This window comes from Rattus norvegicus, chromosome 16 (assembly GCF_021556685.1).
Source record: "Rattus norvegicus strain SHRSP/BbbUtx chromosome 16, alternate assembly SHRSP_T2T, whole genome shotgun sequence".
Lineage (NCBI taxonomy): Eukaryota > Metazoa > Chordata > Mammalia > Rodentia > Muridae > Rattus > Rattus norvegicus.
In genome coordinates, this window is record NC_141549.1 from 2726770 (window position 1) to 2752064 (window position 25295).

The 25295-nt window shown below is 37.7% G+C and overlaps 2 protein-coding genes across 66 annotated transcripts in view; one reads left to right on the forward strand and one right to left on the reverse strand.

Moving 5' to 3' along the window:
• Tasor (transcription activation suppressor) overlaps positions 1–22860 on the forward strand; it is a 59474-nt gene extending 36614 nt beyond the window's left edge. The window contains exons 15-27 of one of the 14 annotated variants that reach the window (XR_015639554.1): positions 552–919; positions 2269–2413; positions 3425–3484; positions 8029–8957; positions 12424–12546; positions 13284–13443; positions 13858–13966; positions 16003–16181; positions 16295–16462; positions 17039–17235; positions 18964–19040; positions 21118–21313; positions 22261–22860. Coding sequence is in view for 7 of the 14 variants with exons in the window: in NM_001427354.1 (NP_001414283.1) it covers positions 552–919; positions 2269–2413; positions 3425–3484; positions 8029–8957; positions 12424–12546; positions 13284–13443; positions 13858–13966; positions 16003–16181; positions 16295–16462; positions 17307–17788 (2723 nt within the window). In the remaining 7 variants the exon portion in view is untranslated. 14 annotated transcript variants of the gene reach the window in all.
• The window catches only part of Ccdc66 (coiled-coil domain containing 66), a 31997-nt gene continuing 25512 nt past the window's right edge, over positions 18811–25295 (reverse strand). For 24 of the 52 annotated variants that reach the window (XM_087588060.1, XM_087588053.1, XM_087588055.1 and 21 more), the window contains 5 exon segments: positions 22335–22828; positions 21245–21282; positions 20334–20587; positions 20110–20234; positions 18811–19012 (listed from right to left, as the gene is read on the reverse strand). In XM_087588060.1, the coding sequence (XP_087444186.1) occupies positions 18926–19012; positions 20110–20234; positions 20334–20587; positions 21245–21282; positions 22335–22828 (998 nt within the window). In that variant the 3' untranslated portion in view covers positions 18811–18925. 52 annotated transcript variants of the gene reach the window in all.

Genomic DNA, 25295 nt, shown 5'->3' on the forward strand with positions numbered 1-25295 from the left:
ATTTGACTGTGATGTTGTTTTTTTTTTTTTTTGGTTCTTTTTTTCGGAGCTGGGGACCGAACCCAGGGCCTTGCGCTTCCTAGGTAAGCGCTCTACCACTGAGCTAAATCCCCAGCCCCTGTGATGTTGTTTTATGTAACTTTTAAGGCTTTTTCTTTATTTGATTTAGGTTTTTGTTTTTTTTTGTTTTTTTTTTTTTTTTAAGTCTGTCTTTAGCTCTTTTGTGTCCTTCCTGGTTTTTAGATTTCCTTAGTCATTTCAGAATTTTCTCTGTATTGTTTTGTTGGAGTAAATTTCATTTTCAGTATTTAGCTTTTCAGGACTGTTTTAGACTAACAAGGGTCTGGTCATGTATGTTGTTCTTCCATGGGTTCTTCAGATTTTCAGAAACAGTTAAAGGACACAAATAGATTTAGTTCCTACCCATAAATGTCTAATAAGTGACTTTTAAGTTACATTGATTTTTTATAATATATTATATTTTGTCATTCTGTCATATGAGTATACTGGCTTTTAAAATACAAGAGATGACTTTTCTTTCTTTTCCTCAGAACCTCCACAGTCTGTTGGCTTACTTGGACATGATCCTAACTTGAGACTGCAGCAGGAAGATGCATGCAGTACTGGAGACATCCACAAGCTTTATAACTGGATATCGGAAACACTAGCAAATGCACGACACTCGGATGCATTCCTCACGGAGACAGTCAACAAGGCCTTAGGGTTGAGTAGCAGTGGTACCTATGAGGAGCTAAAGCAAAAGTGTGATTATGAGCTGAACCCGACTTTAGATAAAAAAGAGTGTGAGCAGCCTGCTTGTACAAAAATTGAAAATGTGCACTTTAAGGATGCTCAGAGCCCAGTGCTAGAGGTTGATGCAGCATCCGGAAAGTATCCTCCTCTTCTATCCAGCAGTGAGGTAGGCATTAATCATAAGCTACATTTGAAAGAGTAAATGAATACTTTTAGTTATTGTGTGTGTCCTCAAGAGAGTATAGGCATACTTCAGGGAGTGGCTTTTCCTTTCCAGAAGAGCAAAGACATACTCCTAAGTAAAAGTGTTTGTTCGGGTGGGTGATTCTAAGCTATTCTTGTTGAAGAAAGAGAAATATTGAAGTAATTGTTTCCCATATGCTTGTGTGCTTTAAATAATGTAAAGTTTACCTGTTATGATGAAACTAGGATGAGATTGTCAGATTAGCCTAGCAGGAGTTAATTTCATACTGTTTTATAAAGAAACAAGTCCTAAAAACCCTGGCTGTTTTATGCTTTAACAGAATCAAGGTAATACAGATAAAGCAACTGAACCTAGTAACATAGTGTTAGAAGTTAGGTGCTCTGTATTGTGCAAATACAAATGAGTAGCCTTTGGGTTTATCTTTGAGGTTATTCTTAGCTTTGCTTACTAAGGAATCCGGTTCCTTTATATAAGTATTATCTGTTGGTGTTTTTAAATTACTATAACAAATGTATTGCATATAAAAGTTTACCAGTTACTGCTTTAAGTCAACACCAGTTTTACATGCATGGTGTGTGTATTAAAGACTTACTTATTTTATTCATATGAGGGTTTTGCTTGCATGTCTGTTTATGTACTATATGGCCCCCCCTGTTGCCTTCTGAGAGCAGTAGAGTTGTCAGATATTTTGGAAGAACTAGAGTCAAGATGTTGTGAGTTGCCATGTGGGTGCTGGGAATTGAACCTATGTCTTCTGGCAATTACAGTTAGCAATAAGCTAAGCCATCTCCTCAGCTCCAAATATATTTTTATAAAATTTTTTTACTGTATTTTAGTTTTGTATATATTTGTGAAGTTCAGAGGATAACTTTTGAAAGTTCATATTCTTTCCATTGTGTGGATCCTGAAGAAAACTACTTCAGGTCATCAGACTTGGTGGCAAGTGCCTTTATCCACTAAGCCATCTTACCAATCTCTTAAGAATAATATATTTTATTTAATTATTGGTGGAGGTGTGTGTTTGTTTATGACAGGGTTTTACTCTGATTTATAGGCCTGTGGCTGGCCTATAACTTGTTATATAAAACTAGTTGGCCTCATACTTTTGATTCTCCTGCTCTGCCTTTTGTTCCTGGCCTTGGCAAAATATATTTTAATTTGAAGCTAGAGTATAAAACAACGTTACCATGTTGCTTTTACTCATTTGTAATGTGTAGACTGAAGTTTGTGCATCTGCTGTGAGAAAATAGTATAGTCTTGACATTAAAATTAAAAGGGAAACTATTAAATGTGTGTACTTTTATTTCTAGGATCCAAATTTAATTAATGTCAATCATTTTGAAGAGTGCAGTCTCTGTCCCACTGTTTCCATTGAGCATGGACTCCTTAGACAACATTCTAAGTCAAATGATGATGAAGAGACAGAAATACACTGGAAATTGATTCCAATTACAGGTAAGGAGTAGTAACTCATTCAGTAATAGGTTTGCTTCCTTTGACTTAAGGACCAGTTTCTTGAAGAGGTTCATCTTTTCTAGATTCCAGTTTTGGGTCACGAGGTACCCATCTTACTTGGCTCCGCCATGAGTCTTTATTTTGAGCAATATATTGCTTATCACTGTTCTTCATTGATATCAGCAAATACCTGCGAAAGGGCCTATTAATATAGGGATTTAGAGCATAGTTACTCTTGTGGAATTTAGCGTGCATGTTGAGGCTCATCTGTGTGAAGGAAATTTGATTTTCTAATGATTCATTCTGGAGCACAGCCTGAAAATACCAAATGCAAATACCTAATGAAATCTATTGAACCACTGGTGTTTGACAGTTGTGGGAAGGTTGTCATTTGTCATATTTTTACTTGTCCATGCACATACTACATACTTCTTATTCATGTTTGCTAGTTCAGTATGTTTGGAATTGTTTTCTGGGCACATCTTTTCTGTTCCTGTACCTTTATTTAGCCTTTGGAAAGAAACGGAAGGAAGAATGACTTGCTGAAAAGTAGTTGGCTTGTGACCTTCAACCTATGAGACCTGTAGGGAGTCTGAGAAGAATTCCTAAAACTCGAGTTTCCGTGGGCTTCAGCACTGTTGTCTATCTACTTCATACCTTACTGGAGAAGGCAAGAGACCCTAGACCTGCTGCTAGAGAGGGAATTGATACTCTTAGGATATTGGAGGCATAGTGATACTTGGAAATCAAATAGAAAGTAGTTTGTAGGTGCTGGTTATCTTAAGCACCTTCATAACTGCTGTTGAGTTGTTTAAAGAAGTAATACAGGTGTTAAACTTCCACATCACTGAGTGGAAAGGGAAACAACTTCCCATTTCCAAATGACCTATCAGATATTGAGGCAAAAGGAGGAATATCCCTTTGTTAGCATTTGTGGTTGTCTGAAAGGTGCCTAATGGGCGTCACTGGTTTATGAAGAGAGTCTACAAATCTAATGGATGCTTTCCTCAGGAGGGAATGCAGGAAGCCCAGAAGACCAGCATGGGAAACATGGTGAGAAACACACACCAGGTGAGAAGGCTCACTTTGCTTTTCTTCCCAATGTGCCCTTCTTCAGAATTGCTAGTTGCATTCTGGCTCTTAAAGTAGGGCATGGATTTACTTTGTGCTCCATACAGAGAAGTCTAGGCAAGATCTCTTAACTATCATTTTTAAATTGTTAATTTAACTGTATCACATATTTTTGTTACACATATAATCTGGGTTGTCTATCTGATCAGGTGACTTAGGAAAATGAAAATGTTTTCCTTAATGCATTTCTTCAGATAGTCTATAAGAACCAATCTTTAAATAACAGAACGTAAAAACCATTTTTTTCTTTTCATACTCTGTTCATAATCTTGAACATTTTTTGGCCTACTTTTTAAGTATAAAGCTAACTTCTGCAGATGGTTTAAGAGATTGAAAACTATTTCCAGAAACAAAAATAATACCGATTAAGCTAGTTGCAGTAGATAAATAGATGAGTAGTCTCCCTTGTTTGACTGGGTTCTGTCAGATTCTACTTCACGGGTGTGTTTGTGGCATTCACTTGCATGAGTTTGATAGATGTTTAGATGTTTCCATTTGCTTTAATGCCTCACTCTTTAAGAAATCATATGAGTCTTTTTGTTATTTTAATTTACGAAGTTACATGACTTTTTTAGTATTCTTTGGAGAAGTCTGAAGGTTTTTTTATTTTATAAGTAAAGCTAAATGGCCTTCTTTATAAACTAACCCTTCTCATAATTTACTTCAGGAAGATCTTTATCTCTAGGGAAGATAACTTATTTTTGAAAATACATAATGTAATAAAGTATACAAATTTTTAGTGTATAGCTCAATAATGTTCATATAGGTATAATCCATGTGACCGCTACCCTAATCAAGATATACAACAGTTCCAGGACCCTTCTATAGTTTCTTCTGTTTTCTTGGGTCATTGTATCTCCATTCACAATAGGTGGCCACTAATCTCATTTTCTTTACCATATTTTTAATTTTTGTCTTGATTAATTGAATCCACTCATGCCTGTTTGGCTCTTTGTTTCAACTTTATGTCAAGGTTTCATTTATGCTGTGTATTTTCAGTAATTCTTTGTAGGAGAAACAGTTACCTTGTTTGAACTTCATAATGTTCTATAGACATACAGTTTAACTTGAGACACTGTATTTATATTTTGTAATTGAAAGTAGATCTAAGTGATATTGCCGCATGAGAGGTAATGCATTCTCTTCATGACTTATGTTAAAAGTCAAATGACTGGTACTTTGTCAACAATCAGTAAAATAACATGCATTATAGATATTGACATCTTTTAAATCATTTATTGATGATGTGCTTTTTATTGATAAAGATGAGCTTTTTAAAACATTTTGTTCTTAAAATCATTTGGAGTAATTTACACAAAGTAAAATTGAGTGGTGTTTATTCACAATTTAAAGAAATTTATTTTATTTATTTAATAAAGTGACTTGTGGGTGTATATTAGGTATGAGGAGTACATTTGACTATGCAGATGTGAATACATATATATAGAAGCCAGAGGAAAACTTTGGTTTCTTCCTTTATTGAAGAAAAGGAAGAACTGTTGTCCTTATTGCTTTGAGACAAAGTCTTCACTGAAGCAGACACTTGCCTTTTGAGTTAGACTGTTTGCCAGCAAATCCCTGAGGTTCACCTCTCAACCTTACCATGTAACAGGCATGTGCATCCATGCCTGGGTTTTGCATGTATCCTGGAGATTTGAACTGTGGTTCTAATGTTTGCATAGCAATTGCTTTTACCCATTGACTATCTCTCTAAAATTATTATGGCTGTTGTTATTGTTAGTATTATTATTAAAACCCTGTATTAGGCATGATTTCCCGGTGTATCCCTAGATGTCTTTAGATGTGTAGATGAGGCTGGCCTTGATCTCAGAGATTTACCTGCCTTTGCCTCCCAAGTGCTGGGATTATAGCTGTGAGTGCTCCATTCCTGGCTTGCCTCTAGAACTTTTTTTTTTTTTTTATTAACTTGAGTATTTCTTATTTACATTTCGAATATTATTCCCTTTCCCGGTTTCCAGGCCAACATCCCCCTAATCCCTCCCCCTCCCCTTCTTTATGGGTGTTCCCCTCCCAACCCTCCCCCCATTGCCGCCCTCCCCCCATAGTCTAGTTCACTGGGGGTTCAGTCTTAGCAGGACCCAGGGCTTCCCCTTCCACTGGTGCTCTTACTAGGATATTCATTGCTACCTATGAGGTCAGAGTCCAGGGTCAGTCCATGTATAGTCTTTAGGTAGTGGCTTAGTCCCTGGAAGCTCTGGTTGCTTGGCATTGTTGTACATACATATGGGGTCTCAAGCCCCTTCAAGCTCTTCCAGTTCTTTCTCTGATTCCTTCAACGGGGGTCCTATTCTCAGTTCAGTGGTTTGCTGCTGGCATTCGCCTCTGTATTTGCTGTATTCTGGCTGTGTCTCTCAGGAGAGATCTATGCCCCTAGAACTTTATAATATGGAAAGCTACATAGGTATTTAAGTTACATTTAATTTTTTTAAGATGCTTACAATTTATGTCTTGATGGTTTTCCCCCTAGTGCTAACTCTTATTTCAAACATATGTTAAAGACATACAACTAACTATATTGTCGTAAAATAAATTTATTGAAAACAACCTATATTTTAAAACTTTTATTATTTTAATCAAAATAGTTCTTTCAATTTACCTAGTACTCAGGATGCCGTGGCAGGAAGATTTATGAGTTCAAAGCTACCCTGACCCCACCTCATAAAAACAAAAGGGAATGCGAGGGGTAGGGAGTTTAAAAAACAACAAAAAAGTATTAAGTATGTGTACTTTGCCCTCAATAGGTCAATCATTGGTTACCAACTTCTTATATACTTGTCATAAACCACATGTCTAATGTTGTGAATTTAAGTGTAGACCATTCAGTGCTTCTCACTCTTAAAGAACTGTAGCTTATATTTCAACAGTTAAAACTGTTGACAAATTGGATGCTTTGCTTTCTTTCTTGTTTTGACATTTGTGCCTGCTGTTCTTGCTCTGTGTTTTTGCGGTAATTGAATGCAGTGGTCATGGCATTGAGACAAGTGCAAATATGGGGATTATAAAAATGGAATTTTTTTGTAGAAAGTATGCACAGCTATATGTGAACATAATCTTGGATTATAAATTCACTGTAGGTGCTGTAGGTTTGAAAATTTATAAATGTACTTTTTGATTTAGAGTCACCATCTCTCTCTTTTTTTTTAAAGATTTATTTATTATATATGAGTACACTGTAGCTGTTGTCTTCAGACACACCAGAAGAGGGCATCAGATCCCATTATAGATGGTTGTGAGCCACCATGTGGTTGCTGGTATTTGAACTCAGGACCTCTGGAAGAGCAGTCAGTGCTCTTAACCACTGAGCCATCTCTCCAGTCCTAGAGTCACCATCTTCTATACTACAGTGGTGATATGTTAGGAAATCACGTTAGCTAAGACTTAAGGAAATTTTTTCATTTTTCCATCTTAAAATTGTATGATAAATTTTTAGGCAAAGATCTTGACTTATAATAACTATATTACTTACTATAAATTAATGTTAAATGTTCCTCTTACATTGAAAAATAGACTTAGGGTACTTATTTTGAAAAGTAGTTTAAAAACTTATTCATATTTGAATTTAAGATTTATGGGGGAAACAACAGTATGATCTTAGACTGAGACACTTATCACAAGTCAGAAGTTGTCTCATTACTTTTGGATTACACAAAGACTTTGTAATCTAAAATTCATAGTAGCTGACCTGTTTGTTATGGAATTATTTACAAAGTAAATGAAAATACTCGAGGACATTATCAAAGTTACTACTCAATGCAGCTATGAAATATGTTCAATTCCTATTTTGTTAAGCCCTTCTTTCCTGACAGAATGAATCTGGTAGGCTGTAGGTGATCCATTAGCCAATCTACATGTGAGGGCCAGCCTAAAAATAGGAAGTTAATTTTCATTTTTCTTTTATCTTTTTTCCATGTGAGAGAGGTTTATTATGAGGGAAGGGGGCAAAAAGGAACTGAGATGAAGGGGAAAGGAGAGAGAGGAAGCGCCAATTTTCTAAGACCTTAAATGCTGCCGTATCTCTTTTGTGCCTTCTTCCAGTTGCCTTAAACTCCATTCTTACACTAACACGGCACGGCCATTACTCAGCTGTGGAATACAGCAGTATAATAGTCTGCTAACATAGATGGATAAAGTGGTAGGAAAGCAAGAGTAGAGGTGACTTAACATTTGTTTATGCCAGTTAGTTTTTGTTTTTATTTTTGTCGTTTTTAAACCTTTTTCTAAAAAGGTACTTTTGAAACTTAAGAAACTTTGTGTTGTTACTCTGTATACTGAAATTCAAAGCCTTTAAGTAGAATAGATAGGACATGGGGTTTACACAAATTTTTGAGGTTTTTAAATTTACTTTGCAGTGGATATTTTTAAGTATATGCCTGAGCTGATATGTTTTAACTAAGTTTTTGTTCATTTTTTTTCTTTAATGCTACCCATTTGGATCGCTCTTATAATAAACTCTTCTTGTATAGGAATGAAATCACCAGGAGAACAGCTGGTGTGTCCGCCACCAGCGGAAGCTTTTCCTAATGATCCCCGGGTCATCAATAGAGAAAGAAGCTGTGATTACCAGTTTCCATCCTCTCCGGCTACAGACACTGTAAAAGGTCCCACTGAGGAGGAGGACACTGTAGCAGGTCAGGCGATGACAGTGGAAGAGCAGTGTGTTCCAGCAGCAGAGCTTCCTGCAGTGAGCGAGACTACAGAGAGTACAGTGTTAGGAGAGTTCCATCTCTTCTCTAGAAAGATAGAAGAGATTTTGAAGCAAAAGAATGTTTCATATGTTAGTTCAATTTCCACACCTCTCTTTTCAGCACAAGAGAAGATGAATCGCCTTTCTGAGTTCATATATTCTAAGACTTCTAAAGCTGGTGTACAGGAATTTGTAGATGGTTTGCATGAAAAACTAAATACTATTATTATTAAAGCATCAGCTAAGGGTGTGAATTTGCCACCAGGAGTAAGCCCTAATCACTCTCATACTACGACAACATTGAGTTCCCTGGGAAGGCATGTTGTATCAATTTCCTCAAGTGACTTCAACAGTAAAGACCTTTTTGAGCCACTCTGTTCTGAACATTTAAAAGATAACAGCTCTAATGAACAGTATTCCTCTTCAATGGAAGTAGAAATTAATCAGCCGCACCACTGCAAAGAGTTAATGTTGACTTCTGATCACACTGTACCTGGTGATACTGTCCTGGAACCCACAGAAAAAGAAATAACAAAATCACCCAGCGATATAACCATTTCTGCACAACCAGCACTTTCAAATTTTATAAGCCAGTTAGAACCTGAAGTATTTAATAGTTTAGTTAAAATCATGAAAGATGTCCAGAAAAATACTGTGAAATTTTACATTCATGAAGAAGAGGAGAGTGTGCTTTGCAAAGAAATAAAGGTAACTAATGAGACAGTAATCATAGTGCTGTGTATACTCAATGTTCGGAATTCTGCAAAATTGAATTTTAAAGGTGGCCATAATATATTTTCTGAATTTAGTAATTTATAATTAAACAATAGGAGTGCATTGAATTAAACATAGAACCTATGGCCTCAGTGTTGTGGGTGTCAGACTCTTTGTTGAATTATATATGTATATATATATGTTTATGTTTGGCGATATAAGGGCTTCTTGGGGTTGTAGCTCAGTAAATTTGATCCCCACTATCATGGGGATAAGGCAGAAACCTCTGACCATACTGCAGATTTACTTAAAACTTGATTATGAGAATAGATTTTTTTTTAAACTTTTTAAGTTATTATTATTGGAGAGTACTATATGGTACAGAGGTCTTAGGATAATTTGTGAGAGTCAATTCTCATCATTAAGTGGGCCCTGGGGATGATTAACTCATGTAGTTAGGCTTGGTAGCAATAAGGGCATCTTCTGCTACATATGCAGCTGGAGCCATGGGTCAGTCCATGTATAGTCTTTGGGTAGTGGTTTAGTCCCTGGGAGGTCTGGCTGGTTGGCATTGTTGTTCTTATGGGGTTGCAAGCCCCTTCAGCTCTTTCAGTCCTTTCTCTAATTCCTCCAACGGGGGTCCCATTCTCAGTTCAATGGTTTGCTGCTAGCATTTGCCTCTGTATTTGACATGTTCTGACTGGGTCTCAGAAGACATCTATATCCGGTTCCTGTCAGCATGCACTTCTTAGCTTTACCCATCTTATCTAGTTTTGGTGGCTTTATATATATGGGCCACATGTGGGGCAGGCTCTGAATGGCTGTTCCTTCAGTCTCTGCTCAAAAATTTTCCTCCATATCCCTCCTACGAATATTTTTGTTCCTCCTTTTAAGAAGGAGTGAAGCATCTGCACTTTGGTCGTCCTTCTTCTTGAGCTTCATGTGCTCTGTGGATTATATCTTGGGTACTTTGAGCTTTTGGGCTAATATCCACTTATCAGTGAGTGCATACCATGTGTGTTTTTCTGTGATTGGGTTACCTCACTCAGGATGATATTTTCCAGTTCCATTCATTTGCCTAGGAATTTCATAAAGTCATTACTTTTGATAGCTGAGTAGTACTCCATTGTGTAGATGTACCACATTTTCTGTATCCATTCCTCTGTTGAAGGGCATCTGGGTTATTTCCAGCTTCTGGCTATTATAAATGAGGTTGCTATGAACATAGTGGAGCATGTGTCTTTGTTGTATGTTGGAACATCTTTTGGGTATATGCCCAGGGGAGGTAATTAAGTTCTGGTGTTCATCTCATATGGGGTTTTATCAGTCCAGTGGAAACACCTGTCTAGAAATGGCATAATAAGACGTTTACTTGTCATTTCTTGATACCTTGACCGTGTCAGAGCTTTTAAAGATCAAAAAGTGAAATAGCCCCAAAAGATTCCCAGTACAATTTTTGGTAATTGATCTTTGGGTTTTGAAGTAACTACTTGTTCCTATTTATGGAATTTATTTTTAGTGACACGTTTCTGCCTGTTTTGTTAAAGGAAGCAGAGGGATCAAACGTGACTTAAAACAGAAAACAGTTCAGAAACTCAGTATTGATAATAAATGCGTAACCCTTTTCTCTTTTCTAAGGTGTCTTATGCTAGCTTGTTTGATGTGGTATGCCAGGTAATGCACAAAGAGCATTGAGATGAACTAGGATGCACAGCACTATTGTGCTTTCCTTTTTTTTTTTTTTTTTTGTATTTTTTTAAGATTTATTTATCTATTTATTTATATGAAGTACACTGTAGCTGTCTTCAGACACTCCAGAAGAGGCATCAGATCTCGTTACAGATGGTGTGAGCCACCATGTGGCTGCTGGGAATTGAACTCAGGACCTCTGGAAGAGCAGTCAGTGCTCTCAACCACTGAGCCATCTCTCCAGCCCCACTATTGTGCTTTCCTTTGGTTTTGTTAGGAAGATGAAGAGAGACTTGTTTACATCATTGTCCTGTGTGATTGAATATAGAGCTTCTTCACTTTCCCCCCACACTCTAGAAACATTTCTAACAGAAATCTGCACACAGACCAGAGCCATCTGTTGGTACAGTGCCTACAGGAGCTAAGCTGCACACCGTTCTAATGTGTTCGTTCAGTGTAATTCTCCCCTTACACCCATGTGACATCGGTATTGAAGAGAGGAAATACAATTCTCTATGGATGGTGTTTTGAATTATAGCACGTCATTATTTATGTAGAGTAGGATTATCTCATATAAATCTTGTAAAACATTAGATTGGAACACTATTTTATGTTCTTTTAAAGAGGGTTTCACCATGGCTGTCCTGGAACTCATATATAGACCAGGTTGGCCTCAAACTCAAGGGAGCCACCTGATCCTGCTTCAGGGGTGCTCCTGGCAGGGCACTTTAATTTTTTTAGTCAGTATCCACTAGAAATTTTCTTGAAAAACTATTAGGGTAAAAGATTATTTAATAACAATTTAAACTTTTAAGTAGTACTTAGACTGTTTTGTTACTGATTCAGTTAAACAGTAGTATGCAGAATAATTTAAATTTTGAAGTTTTTTTTTAATATAAAAAGCTCACAGTTGCCAGCAGTTCTGTCAAATAATTTACCTTTTCATTAATAAACTAAGGTAATCTGAGATCTTCCTAAACATTTCATAGTTGAAAGCAGAAATCGTTGTGGAAAATGGAGCTTCATATTAGGACTATGCAAAACTATTGTCTTGAGGAGTGGTACACCACTTGTCCAGCAGCTCAGGTTTTGGTCCACTTGGGGGAATTTATCTCCTATGTCTGTGGAATGAAGAATGTCCCCTCGAGGATCATACAGTTTGCTTCAGGGCTCAGGGTTCCACTAGAACAAAGGAACTCAAGAATTTACTATCCATGTCCTGTGAAAGGTATTGTATATTACCAACATTGAGAGACATGCTAGATGGTTGGGGCTGCTGTGTTTGAAGATGTTAATTTGACAGAAATGGTAAAATTAGTTGTTAATACCATTGCTCAGCCTAAAAATGTCACATGAATTCCTTTTGATTAAATGATCTTCAGTGGTTATACACATGCTCTGAAAGGAAATATTTCTGGTAACAGTATCCCAAATACCTAAGCCAGCCTAAGGAAAGAAAACAGGAAACAAGGGAATAGCTAATATTAGGTCCTCGGTTTACTGTAATAGTGGAGGTAAGTGGGTCAAGAGTCTGGACTATGGACTAACCCATTGTTCTAACCGCAGTTAGGCTTTATTAAATATACTTTCTAACATTGTGAAAACGTCTGTTCAAACCTTAAGACAGAATGAGAGGTCTCTATCTATGGTCTTTTCAAGTGATCAAAGTTCCCCGTGTCCTAGGTAGAGGTTCTCATGATGCCCTTTTCATGTTAATTTGATGTTTGCTAGGACCTTTGTTAGTGTTGACTTAACTGTTTTTCTTTGACAGGAGTATCTTACCAAATTAGGCAATACAGAATGTCATCCAGATCAGTTTTTAGAGAGAAGATCAAACTTGGATAAACTATTGATTATTATTCAAAATGAAGACATTGCAGGTTTCATTCACAAGGTAGACAAAGTTCCAGTTCACTATTTTGTTTTTTAAAACTATCTCATTGTTAAGTCTTATTCTGAGAACAAAGATTTTGTTTTTAAGATAAATTCTTAAGTACTTGTCTAGAAGCCAGCTTGTGAGAATTGTGTGTTTGAGTTGCTGTGTGTCAGGACTCTCCCCTGTCATTCACATTAGTTCAGATGTGCTGGGTTCCTAAATGTAGAGGTGAAGAATGTTCTGCTAACTTGTCATGCTGTTAATCTATACTTGAGTGTGCAAACAAACCGTTTGAATTTGGAGGTATGCTATCCTGATCTTTGGAGCTTGCCTCAAATCGGCCTCTCTCTACTGTTCTTGCACTCGAGGCTCTCTTCCCACCCATAGTTGAGCCTAGAAAGACTCCAACTATGTAGCCTAGGCTGACTCTAATCCTCCTTCCTCTGTATCTAAATGGTATGATGACAGATAGGTGCCACCACACCTGGCTCCTAGGTTTGAATTCTGGCTGTTTACAGGTTAGTGATAGATATATTAGCATTTTATCCATTTTGTGTTTTCAGCCTAATGTAAACTCCTTTCCCTTAGTATTTTATACTACTGTGAAGTAATACCTAAAATATTGTGTGACTTTCCAATACTGAGTAATAGTTTTTTTTTTCTTTTAAGACCTTATCCTTAGATAAGTCTATCTTTAAATGTATCTATTAGTTCATTTATCCAGCTTATTTCTGGTTTTGTTTGATATTTAACAGGTACCTGGCTTGGTGACTTTAAAGAAGCTCCCATGTGTTAGTTTTGCCGGTGTTGATAGCCTTGATGATGTTAAAAATCATACATACAACGAGTTATTTGTATCTGGTGGCTTTATTGTGTCTGATGAATCAGTTCTAAATCCAGAAGTTGTCACAATTGGTAAGAATGAGTGCATTATTTTTCAGCATGTGATTCCTGAGGTGTGGCTGCCCTAAGTTTTCATGGAAAATTAAAATTATGAGATTTAAAAAATGTGTTATTAATTGTGCCACTCACGGGGAGCTGGCTTATTTCTGTATTTTCCTGAGCCTCTGCTACCTCATGATTCTTCCCTACTCCATCTTGGGTATAAATGCTTTCATGTAAATCTGGTCGCTGTCGCTCTTGGGAGTCCTCTGGGAGGAGTAGTGTCACTGGGTTGTTTGTAGCTGTTATATTATAGTTGTAAGTTTCCCCTCAGAGCAAGATAAGTCTTTGATAAATAGGAAAATAGGTAGGTCTATATAAATAAACAAGTACTTCCAAAAATATTTAATACTAAATTTAAAAACTGAATTTCATTGCCTCTAACAGAGAGCCTTAAAAATTTTTTGACATTCCTTGAAGAACTTAGTACTCCAGAGGGGAAATGGCAATGGAAAATCCACTGTAAATTCCAGAAGAAACTAAAGGAACTGGGCAGGTGAGAAAGTACTGGATAATTGGTGATTTTTAACATTGTGCTCATACAACTTTTTTTCCTTTTCCTGAATTTGTGGATTATGAAGTTTTTGCATATGTCAGCAGATAATGGGTGTAGATACTGAATTATTCCATTCTTTTTAAGGAAGAAGTGGTATTCTTGTTGACAGACAATTTGGTGAAGTTCTCATATAGTTAGAATTACTTGTGATCTGCATAATCACAAGGATTAGAAAATTTTCTACTTAATTCTTTTTATGGTGCTAGACTGGAAACATGCACCATGAACTACATTTCAAGCCTTTTAAAAATATATCAGTTGACTTTGATAATATATACATACACAAGGCATTTTAGTCATATCCACTCCTCAAACAACTCTTCCCAAGGCCTTCTCCCCTTACCATATCCAAGTTCATGTCTTTTTTTTCTCCACTGGAACATGGGTGTCCTACCAGGGCTAACATTTAATTCTAGAAAGTTGATGTTTCCATACCAGACCCCTATCAGCTGCCAGTTGTTCCTTAAGTCTCAAAGTATCTTTCCCACCTGTGCTGTAATTTTGACTGGCTCGTTTTTGTGCAAGTTTTGGGTAAGCAACTCTAGCTATTGTACATTCTTGAGTGCAGCAGACAAGTTCAAGTCTAAAATACAGTTTCCCCACAGCATTGCAAAACATCTGACTCTTAGGATATTTCGTATATATGTTTGAGTGATATATATGTTTGGAAATTACTTCCTTGGAGTACTAGTTACAGAGTTCCACAAATTGTATGGGAAGTTCGGCATGCTTTATCTGGTTAGGGGTGTCTTTATAATGTAATTAACTATACTAGATTTTTATCAGCTAGAATTTTCTTAAGTCATAGAATTTTCTTTTTGTGTGTGGAGCATGTATATGTGGAATACACTCAGCCTGTGCATACAGAGGCCAGAGCAGGGTGCCATTCTCTTTCCACTGTAACTGACTATATCTAGAACAAAAGCTACACTGGCAAGCTGGTCGGGGAATTCTCATGAGCCACCCACCCATTGCCCCCTTGCTGGGATTGTAGACATATGTAGCAGTGAGGGTCCCGGGGATGTGAATCAGGTCCTCATATTTGAAGAGCAAGTGCTTTTACTCACTGAGACATTTTTTTAGTGCCCAATTTCTTTTATAAGTTAATTTTTTCCCTATGAGATAGACCTCTTGCTGTATAATTCTAGCTATCTGCTATCCACTTTGTAGACCAAGCTACCCTCAAAGTCATGACAATCCTCCTGCTTCTGCTTCCAAAGTGCTGTATAGGCATATACCACCAAAATTGGTTCTAGGTCACAGGTTTTTCATTGCTGAGGAAATTCAAAGTTAAATAATCCCAGTGTTGAGTTATGTACAGTACTTATATTGTCATCTTTTCCAGAAAGACTTACTAAAAAGTCTTCTCAGCCTTTTGAACACTGGAATTAAGTACACCATAGCTACCTTATACTATACTTTTAAAACAAAGAACGGGCAAATGTCGACTTCATATATAGTATAGAACATAACACCAAGACCCAAAGGTTTGTATTTTCTGCAGGCTTAGTGATGCGACCCCCATTTTCCTGTATGTACAATTAATAGCCTCTACCAGATTTTACCTTTAACAAATAGCTTAAAAGCCATGTGTTGTGTTAGAAAGAGTTGTATTATACTCTGTACTTGAGACAGTGTGGCCTAGGCTGTCCACCTCCTGAAGTCTTAGAATTATAGACCTATGCCAGTGCTCAACTTTTTTGTTGTTCTTTTATGTCCTTAAAGTTTAAAATCAATAAAGCTAAAAGTAATTTATTTAGTAAATAAAATGACTGGTTCAGGTTTTAGTCTGAATTGCAAGACCCTCCTCAAAACACATGCTTGTCAGATGCACGATTCCCCTTTTCCTTCTTTCCTAACATTCAGCAGTAAGCTAAACAGGTTTTTGTGGTTGTTAGTTAAGGGCGGGGGTGGGGTGGGATGGGGGGGCGTTTACCAGTCAGCGTTCGGGTTCTGACCTCTGCTTACCCTCACAGAATGAACACAAAAGCCCTGAGTCTGCTGACCCTTCTGAACGTGTATCAGAAGAGACATCTGGTTGAGATACTGTCTTATCACAGTTGTGATTCACAAACTCGAAATGCTCCAGAGATGGACTGCCTTATTAGGCTTCAGGCTCAGAACATACAGCAGCGACACATCGTCTTTCTAACAGGTAGGAAGGAGGGGCTGGAGTGGGTATTTAAGTCACAACGTTGAACACATGGTGGAAAGATTTGTTAGAGTCGGTATCAGTACATTTATGTACATTTTCTTTTGTTAATTCAGAGAAGAATATCAAGATGGTTTCCAATTATACAGATAATGGAATTGTAGTTGCAACTGCTGAAGACTTCATGCAAAACTTTACAAGTCTTGTGGGCTATCACAACTCGGTCACAGAAGAAAATCTTCCGTCGATGCTTGGTGCTAATGAGAATCTTGAGTCACAGTCAGGTAACTTTTCAGTAGTTTTCATTTTCTTTAGGTGAGGCAGAATGAGGAATGGTTTTGTTTATCCAATAATGAAGTGTTTATTTGAAACCATTTACCTCAGTGTCTACAATAGACATCACTGTAGAACTTAGGGTGTACAAGATCTGCTCGTTTATTATACCACAGTACAAGTCATTTGTTACTGTATAGGCTATATATTCATCAGTCTACACTGTGGACAGCATATACCTAGAGGATTATTTCTCCCTCTGAGGTATATTAAGCTTTATTGACTGCTGCTTGCCGTCAATTTTTCTTAAGCCAGATAGAGGGATTGTTGGGCTACAAAGGTCTTTAGATGTATGTGCTAGTTTACTATCTTAAGTAGTGAGAGAGTATCTTACCTTCAGTCTTCTGTGAGGTGGCCTCTGCTTGGTTCCAGACTTTAAAATAAAAGCTGTTCTTAAATTATTTTTCATGAAAAGCAGAGATTACTAAGCATTCAGTAGAGCTAACCAGTTTAGTAATTCAGTGAACATGTCAGAAGTTTTATTTTATATTTGTCTTACGAAATACTGAATTACCGTATAACTTTAGATGCTGTTTTGACATTAACCCCTTTGGAGCTGGGAGTTGGGATTTCCCAACATTAACCGTGAACACATTTCGCAGAAGCTTTTAGCATCGGATTGTCTGGACACCCACACCTAGTGTGGGGGTGACTAAGTGACCTTGTGGCAGAAGACCCAGCTCTGAGGGATGGTGGACTTGGCAGACCCTGACGCACTGTATGTGTGAGTGTATAATTCAAACTAAACTAACTGTGTATTACAATAGAGAAGGGCTTTTTGTTTTTTAAATGTAGCTCTTTTAGAAAACGATGAAAAGGATGAAGAGGATATGTCTCTGGATTCAGGGGATGAAATCTCACATATAGAAGTATTCAGCAATGTTCATTCAGAAATATTGGCGAGAGAGACCAAAGGATCAAGTGGAACAGATCAAAAAAAGAATATTCAGATTGAATTGCAGTCATCTCTTGATGTGCAAACCAGTTTATTAGAAGATCAGACTTATTTAATTGATTGTGACGAAAGAGCTCCTATTGATAGAGTACGCTCTGAAGGAGAGAACAGCAATTCAGCAGAGCAAGATGCGTATAGCGACTTTCAGGCTTACCAAAATCAATTAAAAATGTCCCATCAGTTTAGTCATTTTAATGTTCTCACGCATCAGACGTTTCTGGGGACACCATATGCCCTTTCATCAACTCAGTCTCAAGAAAATGAAAATTACTTTTTATCTGCTTATAAAAACTTGGATACAGAGAAATCTCCACTAAGTTAAGGATGTGTTCAAAGAGAAATTACAGCAATTAAAAAAAAAAAGGCTGTTGTGGACTTTTTTCAATTTCTTAAAAGTGAATTGATGATTTATAAACAAATTTCTTGGCCTTTCTGAAATTTTTTTTCTTTCCTGTTTATTTAAATCATGGTGACCTATAACAAACATTTCAAGCATCTGAAAATTGAAATATATATTTTTGACATATTGTAATCAAATTATCCCATGTTAGCTTTGAGTTTTATGTATGTTACCTGTGCTTGGGCTTCAAATTGAAGTCTGTTTTATATGTAAAATTTGATGTTTATAAAAGAATGGTAAATAGTAATGACTTTCTTTAATGTCAGATGATAACTAATTTTGCTGAAATGTCAACTATTTATTTTGATTAAAGCTTTTGTATAGTGTTTTTACACAGGTATAAAAGCCAGCAGTGTAAATATTTATAGGATTTTGGCTCAGTACCTCAAGCTATACCTAACAGTACAATTGCATTTTGGGTACATAATACCAAGTAACATTTTCTCAATCTTTAGGTTTAGCTATGAAAAAAATTGCTTCACTTAAATTTTGGTCAACTTTTTGAGATCTTCGATAAATACTATTTTGTGTGATCCTTTAGTTAAATGAACTTTTAAAAATAGGGCTTATGGTTTTAATTAGAACTAGGTGGTACTTTAGTGCTATACTAAATAAATGTATACAAAAAGTATATGGTGGAGATACATACATTTCTTGTCTACTGTTACTAATGCTAACTTCAGAATTGTGACAACTAGAATCTCCACTTCAATACGATGAAAACCAAATTCACAGAAGAGTAAAACCAGAATGAAATGAATTTGTATTATTTTGGCAGTCTATCTTTGTGTTAATAGTACTTTTCATGCCCTAAGAGAACTTCTAACAGAACAAACGAGCAACCTAGTTAGGTCTGAAGGAATGCTGTGAAACAGGTCAGGAATCTCCAGATTCTACTGTGGTAAGTAGAAAGAAAATGCTCTTACACCCTAATACGACAAAGATTTTTTTTTTTAAACTATAAACTTTTTTATTGTATTTAGAAAATACATCATTTCACTACATAATGTGAAGTTTTTCATTGGGTGCTTGAGAAATGCAGTTGCATGGTGAGCATATTTAAAACGAAGAACTAAAATTATCTTCTTGGTTTGCAGTTAAGGGTATGAGATTCGTTTCCAACTCCTTTTGTTTCTGGAGAAGACCCTGCAATCACATTGATATTTTAGTGAAGGTATATAACTAACTTAAATATTTTTCTCTTTCATATTCATCTTAATCCATGATACAAAATATTACTGAACTCAGGATAGAACTGTTATTAGACATAGCTTGGTTTTTTGTTTTTTTGTTTTTTGTTTTTTTCCTTTTTTCAGTAATTCTTGCAATGGACCTTCTTTCTCATTTGGGTGTTGTCTAGCTTGAGTATTTTCTACTATGAAACAACAGGGATAATTTTTTTGTTGTTGTTTACCACAACTGAATTTCTAAAATGAAATCTACTCTCAAGTGCTCTTAAGATCATGAGAAGACACAGTAAAAGTCTTAACATTCCCGGTGTCTGTCTTGGCTCTGCTGAACAGCATAAGGGTTGCGGGGAAGTGAAGCGTTAACACCACATTCCTTCCTTTTGCTCCTGTGTATGAGTTTACCCAGGCTGAGTCTTGAGCTCAAGTAAGCAGGGACACCAGTGGATGGTGTCGGAGCAGGGTTGGCTTTCTAGCTTAGGAAGGCAATAAAGGGTAAGCAACAAACAGCTACATGTCCCCCAAGTACAGTGTAATAGCCCCAGGATAGGTTTAGCACATCACTAAGTTTTATTTTTGCCTGTGTAAAAAAGTAGTGAAAGCTTATGCAAAAATCAGAGGAATGAGTCTAGGAGGAAAGTGGTGTATAATTTCATTCTTTGAACAGATCTCTTCTGTTCTTAACTTTAAAAAATGGACCATATTGGTTAAAATTCATTAAAGCATAATTGTATATTTGTTTCTTGGTTTTAGCACTTTATTGTGTTTTGATGTTTAAATGTACATATTTTTAAATAAAAGTTGTCTTAATATGCAAACTGTCTCGGGACTTTGATTGTCAGGACTACTGTATGTAGCTTAGACTAGGATTGCTTCCCAAATGTTGATTGTACAGGTGAGAAATGGTGGTTTGAGAGCAAGTTCAAGAGAAAAGGTTCTTTTGATTTTTCTTCAATATAGCAATTGAGAACATAACTGCTAGAAACTGGGATACAAACACTGCCACCATAAAGAGAACAAACATGTAAAAACAGTACCTTGGTGAAGAGTACCTACCTGTCTTAGCTCTGAAAGCCCTCTAAGGATGGCCTGCTGGCGGTCCCTGCTTTTCACCAGTTTAGGATTAAGGAGTGGATCCCTGATATGGTCGGAGTCAAATAGCTCTTGTCCTCCACCACAATCTGAAGGACAGACAGATCACTAGGAGTCAGTTAAGGAATACATGAATACTGAAGCAAATTAAGGGTTGGGAGGTCACTCAGCTTTGCTTGTTTGCTTACCATGAGATTTTTGGTATTGGTTGTCCTGAGTTGAAGGCCTAGACAAGGGTGCGTCTGGATCAAGGTAATAGATCTCATTTGTTCGAACATAGGGAATAAAATGGGATGGCTCAGACCTCTCATCTGACAATTTAGTATGACCATCTCCTAAGGTCAGAGTCTCTTTTTCATAGTCACTGTTTTTTGGTGGTAAGTGTAATATATTACTCTGAGTTTGTTGAGTTCTGCTTTTTACTGCTGGCGATGTCTGAAACCTATTTAAAAAAAACAAACTTTAATAAAAAATTGCATGTTTAAAACTGGAGTCAGATGGTTGTGAGCCACCATGTGGGTGTTGACAGCTGAACCCAGGTTCCCTGGAAGATCAACCAGTGCTCATAACTACTGAGCAATCTCTGGCCTCTAGAAACTGCATGTTTTAAACATACGTGATTACATTGCAGTTCATTCAAGATGTGCATGGTCTACCTGAAGGAATACTGTATATAGCAGTGTTACACATACATACACACTCCAATGGGGGTGGAGGAGTTGGTAGATTCTAAGAGTCATCAGTGTTAGGTGGGTTCAACCTCATTTCTCTCTATATGAAAGTGACGCCTGTGCTATCTGAACTAAAGTTACTGTTTGAGACCAGTCTCAAACTATCTGCACAAAAATGAAGAATAAAAAGTAATTGACTGGTCTAAACTTCCCACCTAATTAACTGAATTAAAAAAAAAATCCACCAATCTATTTCCCTATCTGATTTATCTAAGCTAAGTGCCTATTCCACTGTTAATAGATATGGAAAACCCAGTCAATGAAAGCCATACCTCTGCTGTTACTGCCTTCATCTGCATATGGAGCTGTCACCCAGATCTTGTTTCCCACAAAGCAGCACTAAGCAGCTAAGGAAGTAATACACATACCTTTCTTTACTAACCGAGGTTTCCAGAGGTTCTTCTACCTTAAAGATGGACAGTACAAGCAAAAATGGAGTAAGTAACGTTTGCACATGTCCCCAACCACTCTAAAATACTTGGTATGTGTGTGCTCATGCATGTGTTCAGTGTGTGCATGGAAGTCAGAGGACAGCTTAGAGGACTTGTTTTTGCCCTAGTGACTCAGGTCATCAGGCTTTGTGGCAGGCACCTCACCAACTTCTCAGACATAAAGAGGTGCTGTATAAAATAAAGCATAGTCCCAGGGCCAGGCCAGTAACTCTTTCTATTAATATATGAGTTTTCTTTTAATTAACTCACAAAACCTCATACAGGTACTCAAAAACTCTTGGTCAGCCCAGAACTCCATTGGAGGGACATCTGTTAGGGTGGCCACTCTGGAGTTCTGTTGTGTTGTTTTCTAAGACAGCATCTCTAGAACTTCCTATGTAGCTTATCCAGGCTGATTTCAGACTCCAGCTGCCTCCTAAATGCAGGACTACAGACTTGCCCACCTCACCTAGCTCTGCTTGGGGTTTTACACTTTGACCACCACCTTTTTATTTGTCTATCACCTCTCCCCCCCCCCCCCCCACCCCCAAAAAAGGAAAAGCTTTAATCTTCTTTGAGGATTCGTGTGTCTTTCTGCCTACATTTCATCCTTCATCACCTACCCTTATATAAGTGAGAATCTCATCTTTGGGTTTTTTGTTTTTCCCCTTTCTAAGTTTGGGTTAACTCAACATACTTTCCAGACCCACCAATTCCCCTACAAATTTCATGATTTCACTTTTGTTGTTTGGGTTTTTTTTCTTGTTTGAGGCAGGGTTGAATTCATTTTTCTTTATATCTAATTAGTATTTCATTTGATATATGTATGATTTTTTTCCTTTGGCTTTTGGGGCTACACAGTCTCTGACACAGCTGGCTACAGCACACAGTTCATACAACAAGCATGGCTGTCTTCCTCTGACCTCTGACATATTTTCTGTAACCAACTTTAGATGAACCATGGCCTTCTGAAAACAAGGATTTGGGTTACTGTGAATTCTGAAACACTGAAATAAAGGAGCTTTACCTTTTTGAGAAGATGCAACCTCATTTCTGACTCAGCTTCTCGGTGAGATGAAACAAAAATGTCTGGTGAAGCGCCGTTGTTTTGGGAGAGAGTCTCAGGATCGTTTCTCTGCACTAAGTGAAGCAGCTCCATCTGCCTTCTTACTTTTCTTTCCTCTTTCTCCTTCTGGAGATGTGCAGGGTACTTCGCTGATGCAGGAACATACCTTTTGAGAGGCTTATTTATATTCCAGGCAGGCTTCTTAGGACATTTCTTCACGAGTTTTGTTTGTTTCTCTGTTCTCCTATGCTGAGTGCACCGGTTGTTATACCAGCTGTTCTCTTTGTCTAAATGAGTGCCTTTATCCATACTTAGTTCCTGTTTCTCTTTCCTAATGCCAGTCTGTCCACTGAATTCTGCAGAAATCTCTGGAGAAGAAAGGTTTCTGACTCCCCACTCTGTTACTGACCCACAGTGTGGTAGCCCATCATTGAAAATTCCTAAGTTTACGTCATCTAAATAAAAATTACAAATGATTAATTTTAAAGACATGGTAAAATATGTAATTTCTTTCTTTCTTTTTTTTTTTTCTTAAAATTTTCTTTCTTTTCTTTTTTTTTTTCGGAGCTGGGGACCGAACCCAGGGCCTTGCACTTGCTAGGCAAGCGCTCTACCACTGAGCTAAATCCCCAACCCCGAAATACGTAATTTCTAATAATTTTTTTCTCAGTTATTTAATGACTTATCAGTTGGGTTTATGTCTGGGGTAGTAGGGTGTGCCACACCATGCACGGGAGTCAAAGGACAACTTGTGAAGGTTGGTTCCTTGTGCCATTCGGGGAACCAAGGAGGGAACTCAGGTCCTTGGCCTTGGTGGCAATCACTTTTACCTGCTGTGTATCCTTCCATCCCTAAGAATGTAGTCCTCCATGCAGCTAAACCCATGAAAGAACTGTTAACTATCCCCTAGAGGCTTGTAACCACTATTCTGCTTTGATGTTCTAGAATGACTACTCCAAATGGCCCGTATAAACAGCCCAGTGCCATACACCCAGCAGGCAATTCCAAGCAGAAGCAAGAGGATTGAAACACGTTCAATACCAGCCTGATCTACAAAGTTCCAGAGAGCAAGTTCCAGTCAAGCCCAGACACCATATCAAAAATTGAGAGATTTTAAAAGTGATAGACTGGCTTATTTAACGAACATGGAGTTCTCAAAGTTTATAACCATGTTAGGTACATGTCAGGCTTATGCCAATTCCACTACATAAGGCATGTCTAATGTTTATCTTCACAGACACAAGTTAGAGGCAACCCAAGTAATGCTGCTGTGAACCCGAGTTTCTAGTACTTAGGAAGACCTAGGTTTTCTTGGTTTTTATTTTAGATGCTGCAAAAACTTTTCTACAACAGGTTCAGCATCTTACATTGCCACTGAGTGTGATGAGTACCTTTCAGTGGCACCACAAATACCACAATGCCCATTACACTTGAACCATATCTCCGTGTGAACTGCGGCTCGTTTGGCCTACTAAATTAAGATCTCAAGTAACTGGAGAAAATAGTGATGTTTGATGGCTGTTTACTCCAGAAGAGAGGCTCTTGAGCCTCGGGAGGTTTAATAATAACAATAAAGGCACATGTCTGAGAGAAGTATCTTGGAAGACTCTTGAGGAACCCTTACACAGAAAGACAAGGAACACCTGCTGGAGGAGGAGACAGACCAGCTGTTCTGCAGGGAGGTCTAGGTTGTAGCGTTCAAGGTGGACAGTGGTTTTGGGGGGAGGGCTTCTTGGTAGTGCAGCTGCTTTTGAGTTATCCCTACTCCTCAACAGAAACTTCTCACCCATAATCCTGTTAGTAACCTCAATAACGATCACAGTTCACCAACAGAACATGGGTGCAACTGTTACTCTGGTCCCTTGTGCTTCATTTTTGGGGTGAGATATGTTGCATCTCGCCAGGAAAAGTCTGGGCACCGTGTTAGGTGGGTATTCTGAGTTTGAACCTATCTGACTCCAGAGTGGCTTGGACAATGTTTTCTCTTGACTTAGCACTAGAAGTTAGTATAGGATCATCAGGAGCCATAACTACTTAACAGGAAGGCCAACTGAACTGGGAAAAGATAAAACAACTTCACAGAACTGAGAAAATGAAACAAAAAGGGTTTCCTGGGATGAAGAGTTACAGACGCCGCTGGGGAACTTGCCTCAAAAGTCTCCCAAGTCCAGTGGCCAAACTGGCTCAGCACTTAAGTGTAAGGAATACCACTCAGCACCCACTTGCCTACAATTCCAGCTCCAGGAAGTCCGACACCCTCTTCTGGTCTCCTAAGTCCTGCACGTAGCCCACCCTCCCCTGTACATATAAACCGAATTAAAAACAAGTCCTTTTAAAACGGTTCAGGGATCCAGTATGAATACTGCCTTTCTTAATAATGTAAAACCAGACATGAAAGCATGTGCAGTGTCAGTCACTGGGGTGATGCAGACCAGAAACTAAGTGCTAGCAAGGCCGTGGGAGGATAAGAATTCCTCTACACTACTAGTGAGACAGGCTTTGGGTGACACTTCAGCAGCTTTCCAAAATGGCACCTACTCATAACTGGAAATTCAAACGCCTCTCTGCTAACTAAGAACAGAAAATTTGTAAGAATTCAGTGGCACTATTTACAGTAGTCCTAAATAGAAATAACTGAAATGTTCATAGTCATAGGCAAAATCCAGTATAACTCACAGTGAGGGTCAATGGGATTATATCATAATATCTACAACATGGATAAACCTATACACCATGCTCAAAGTCAGTTAGCCAAACACAAAAGAGACAGACCACTTACGGCATAATTCCAGTTATAAGAGAAGTACAAAACCTACAAATCTTCTAAGACAAAATGAACTAGAGAGTGGAGAGTGTAACTGAATTACTCATTTGAGTACTGTGCTCAGTTCCAACTCACACACACAGTAACACTGGAATGAG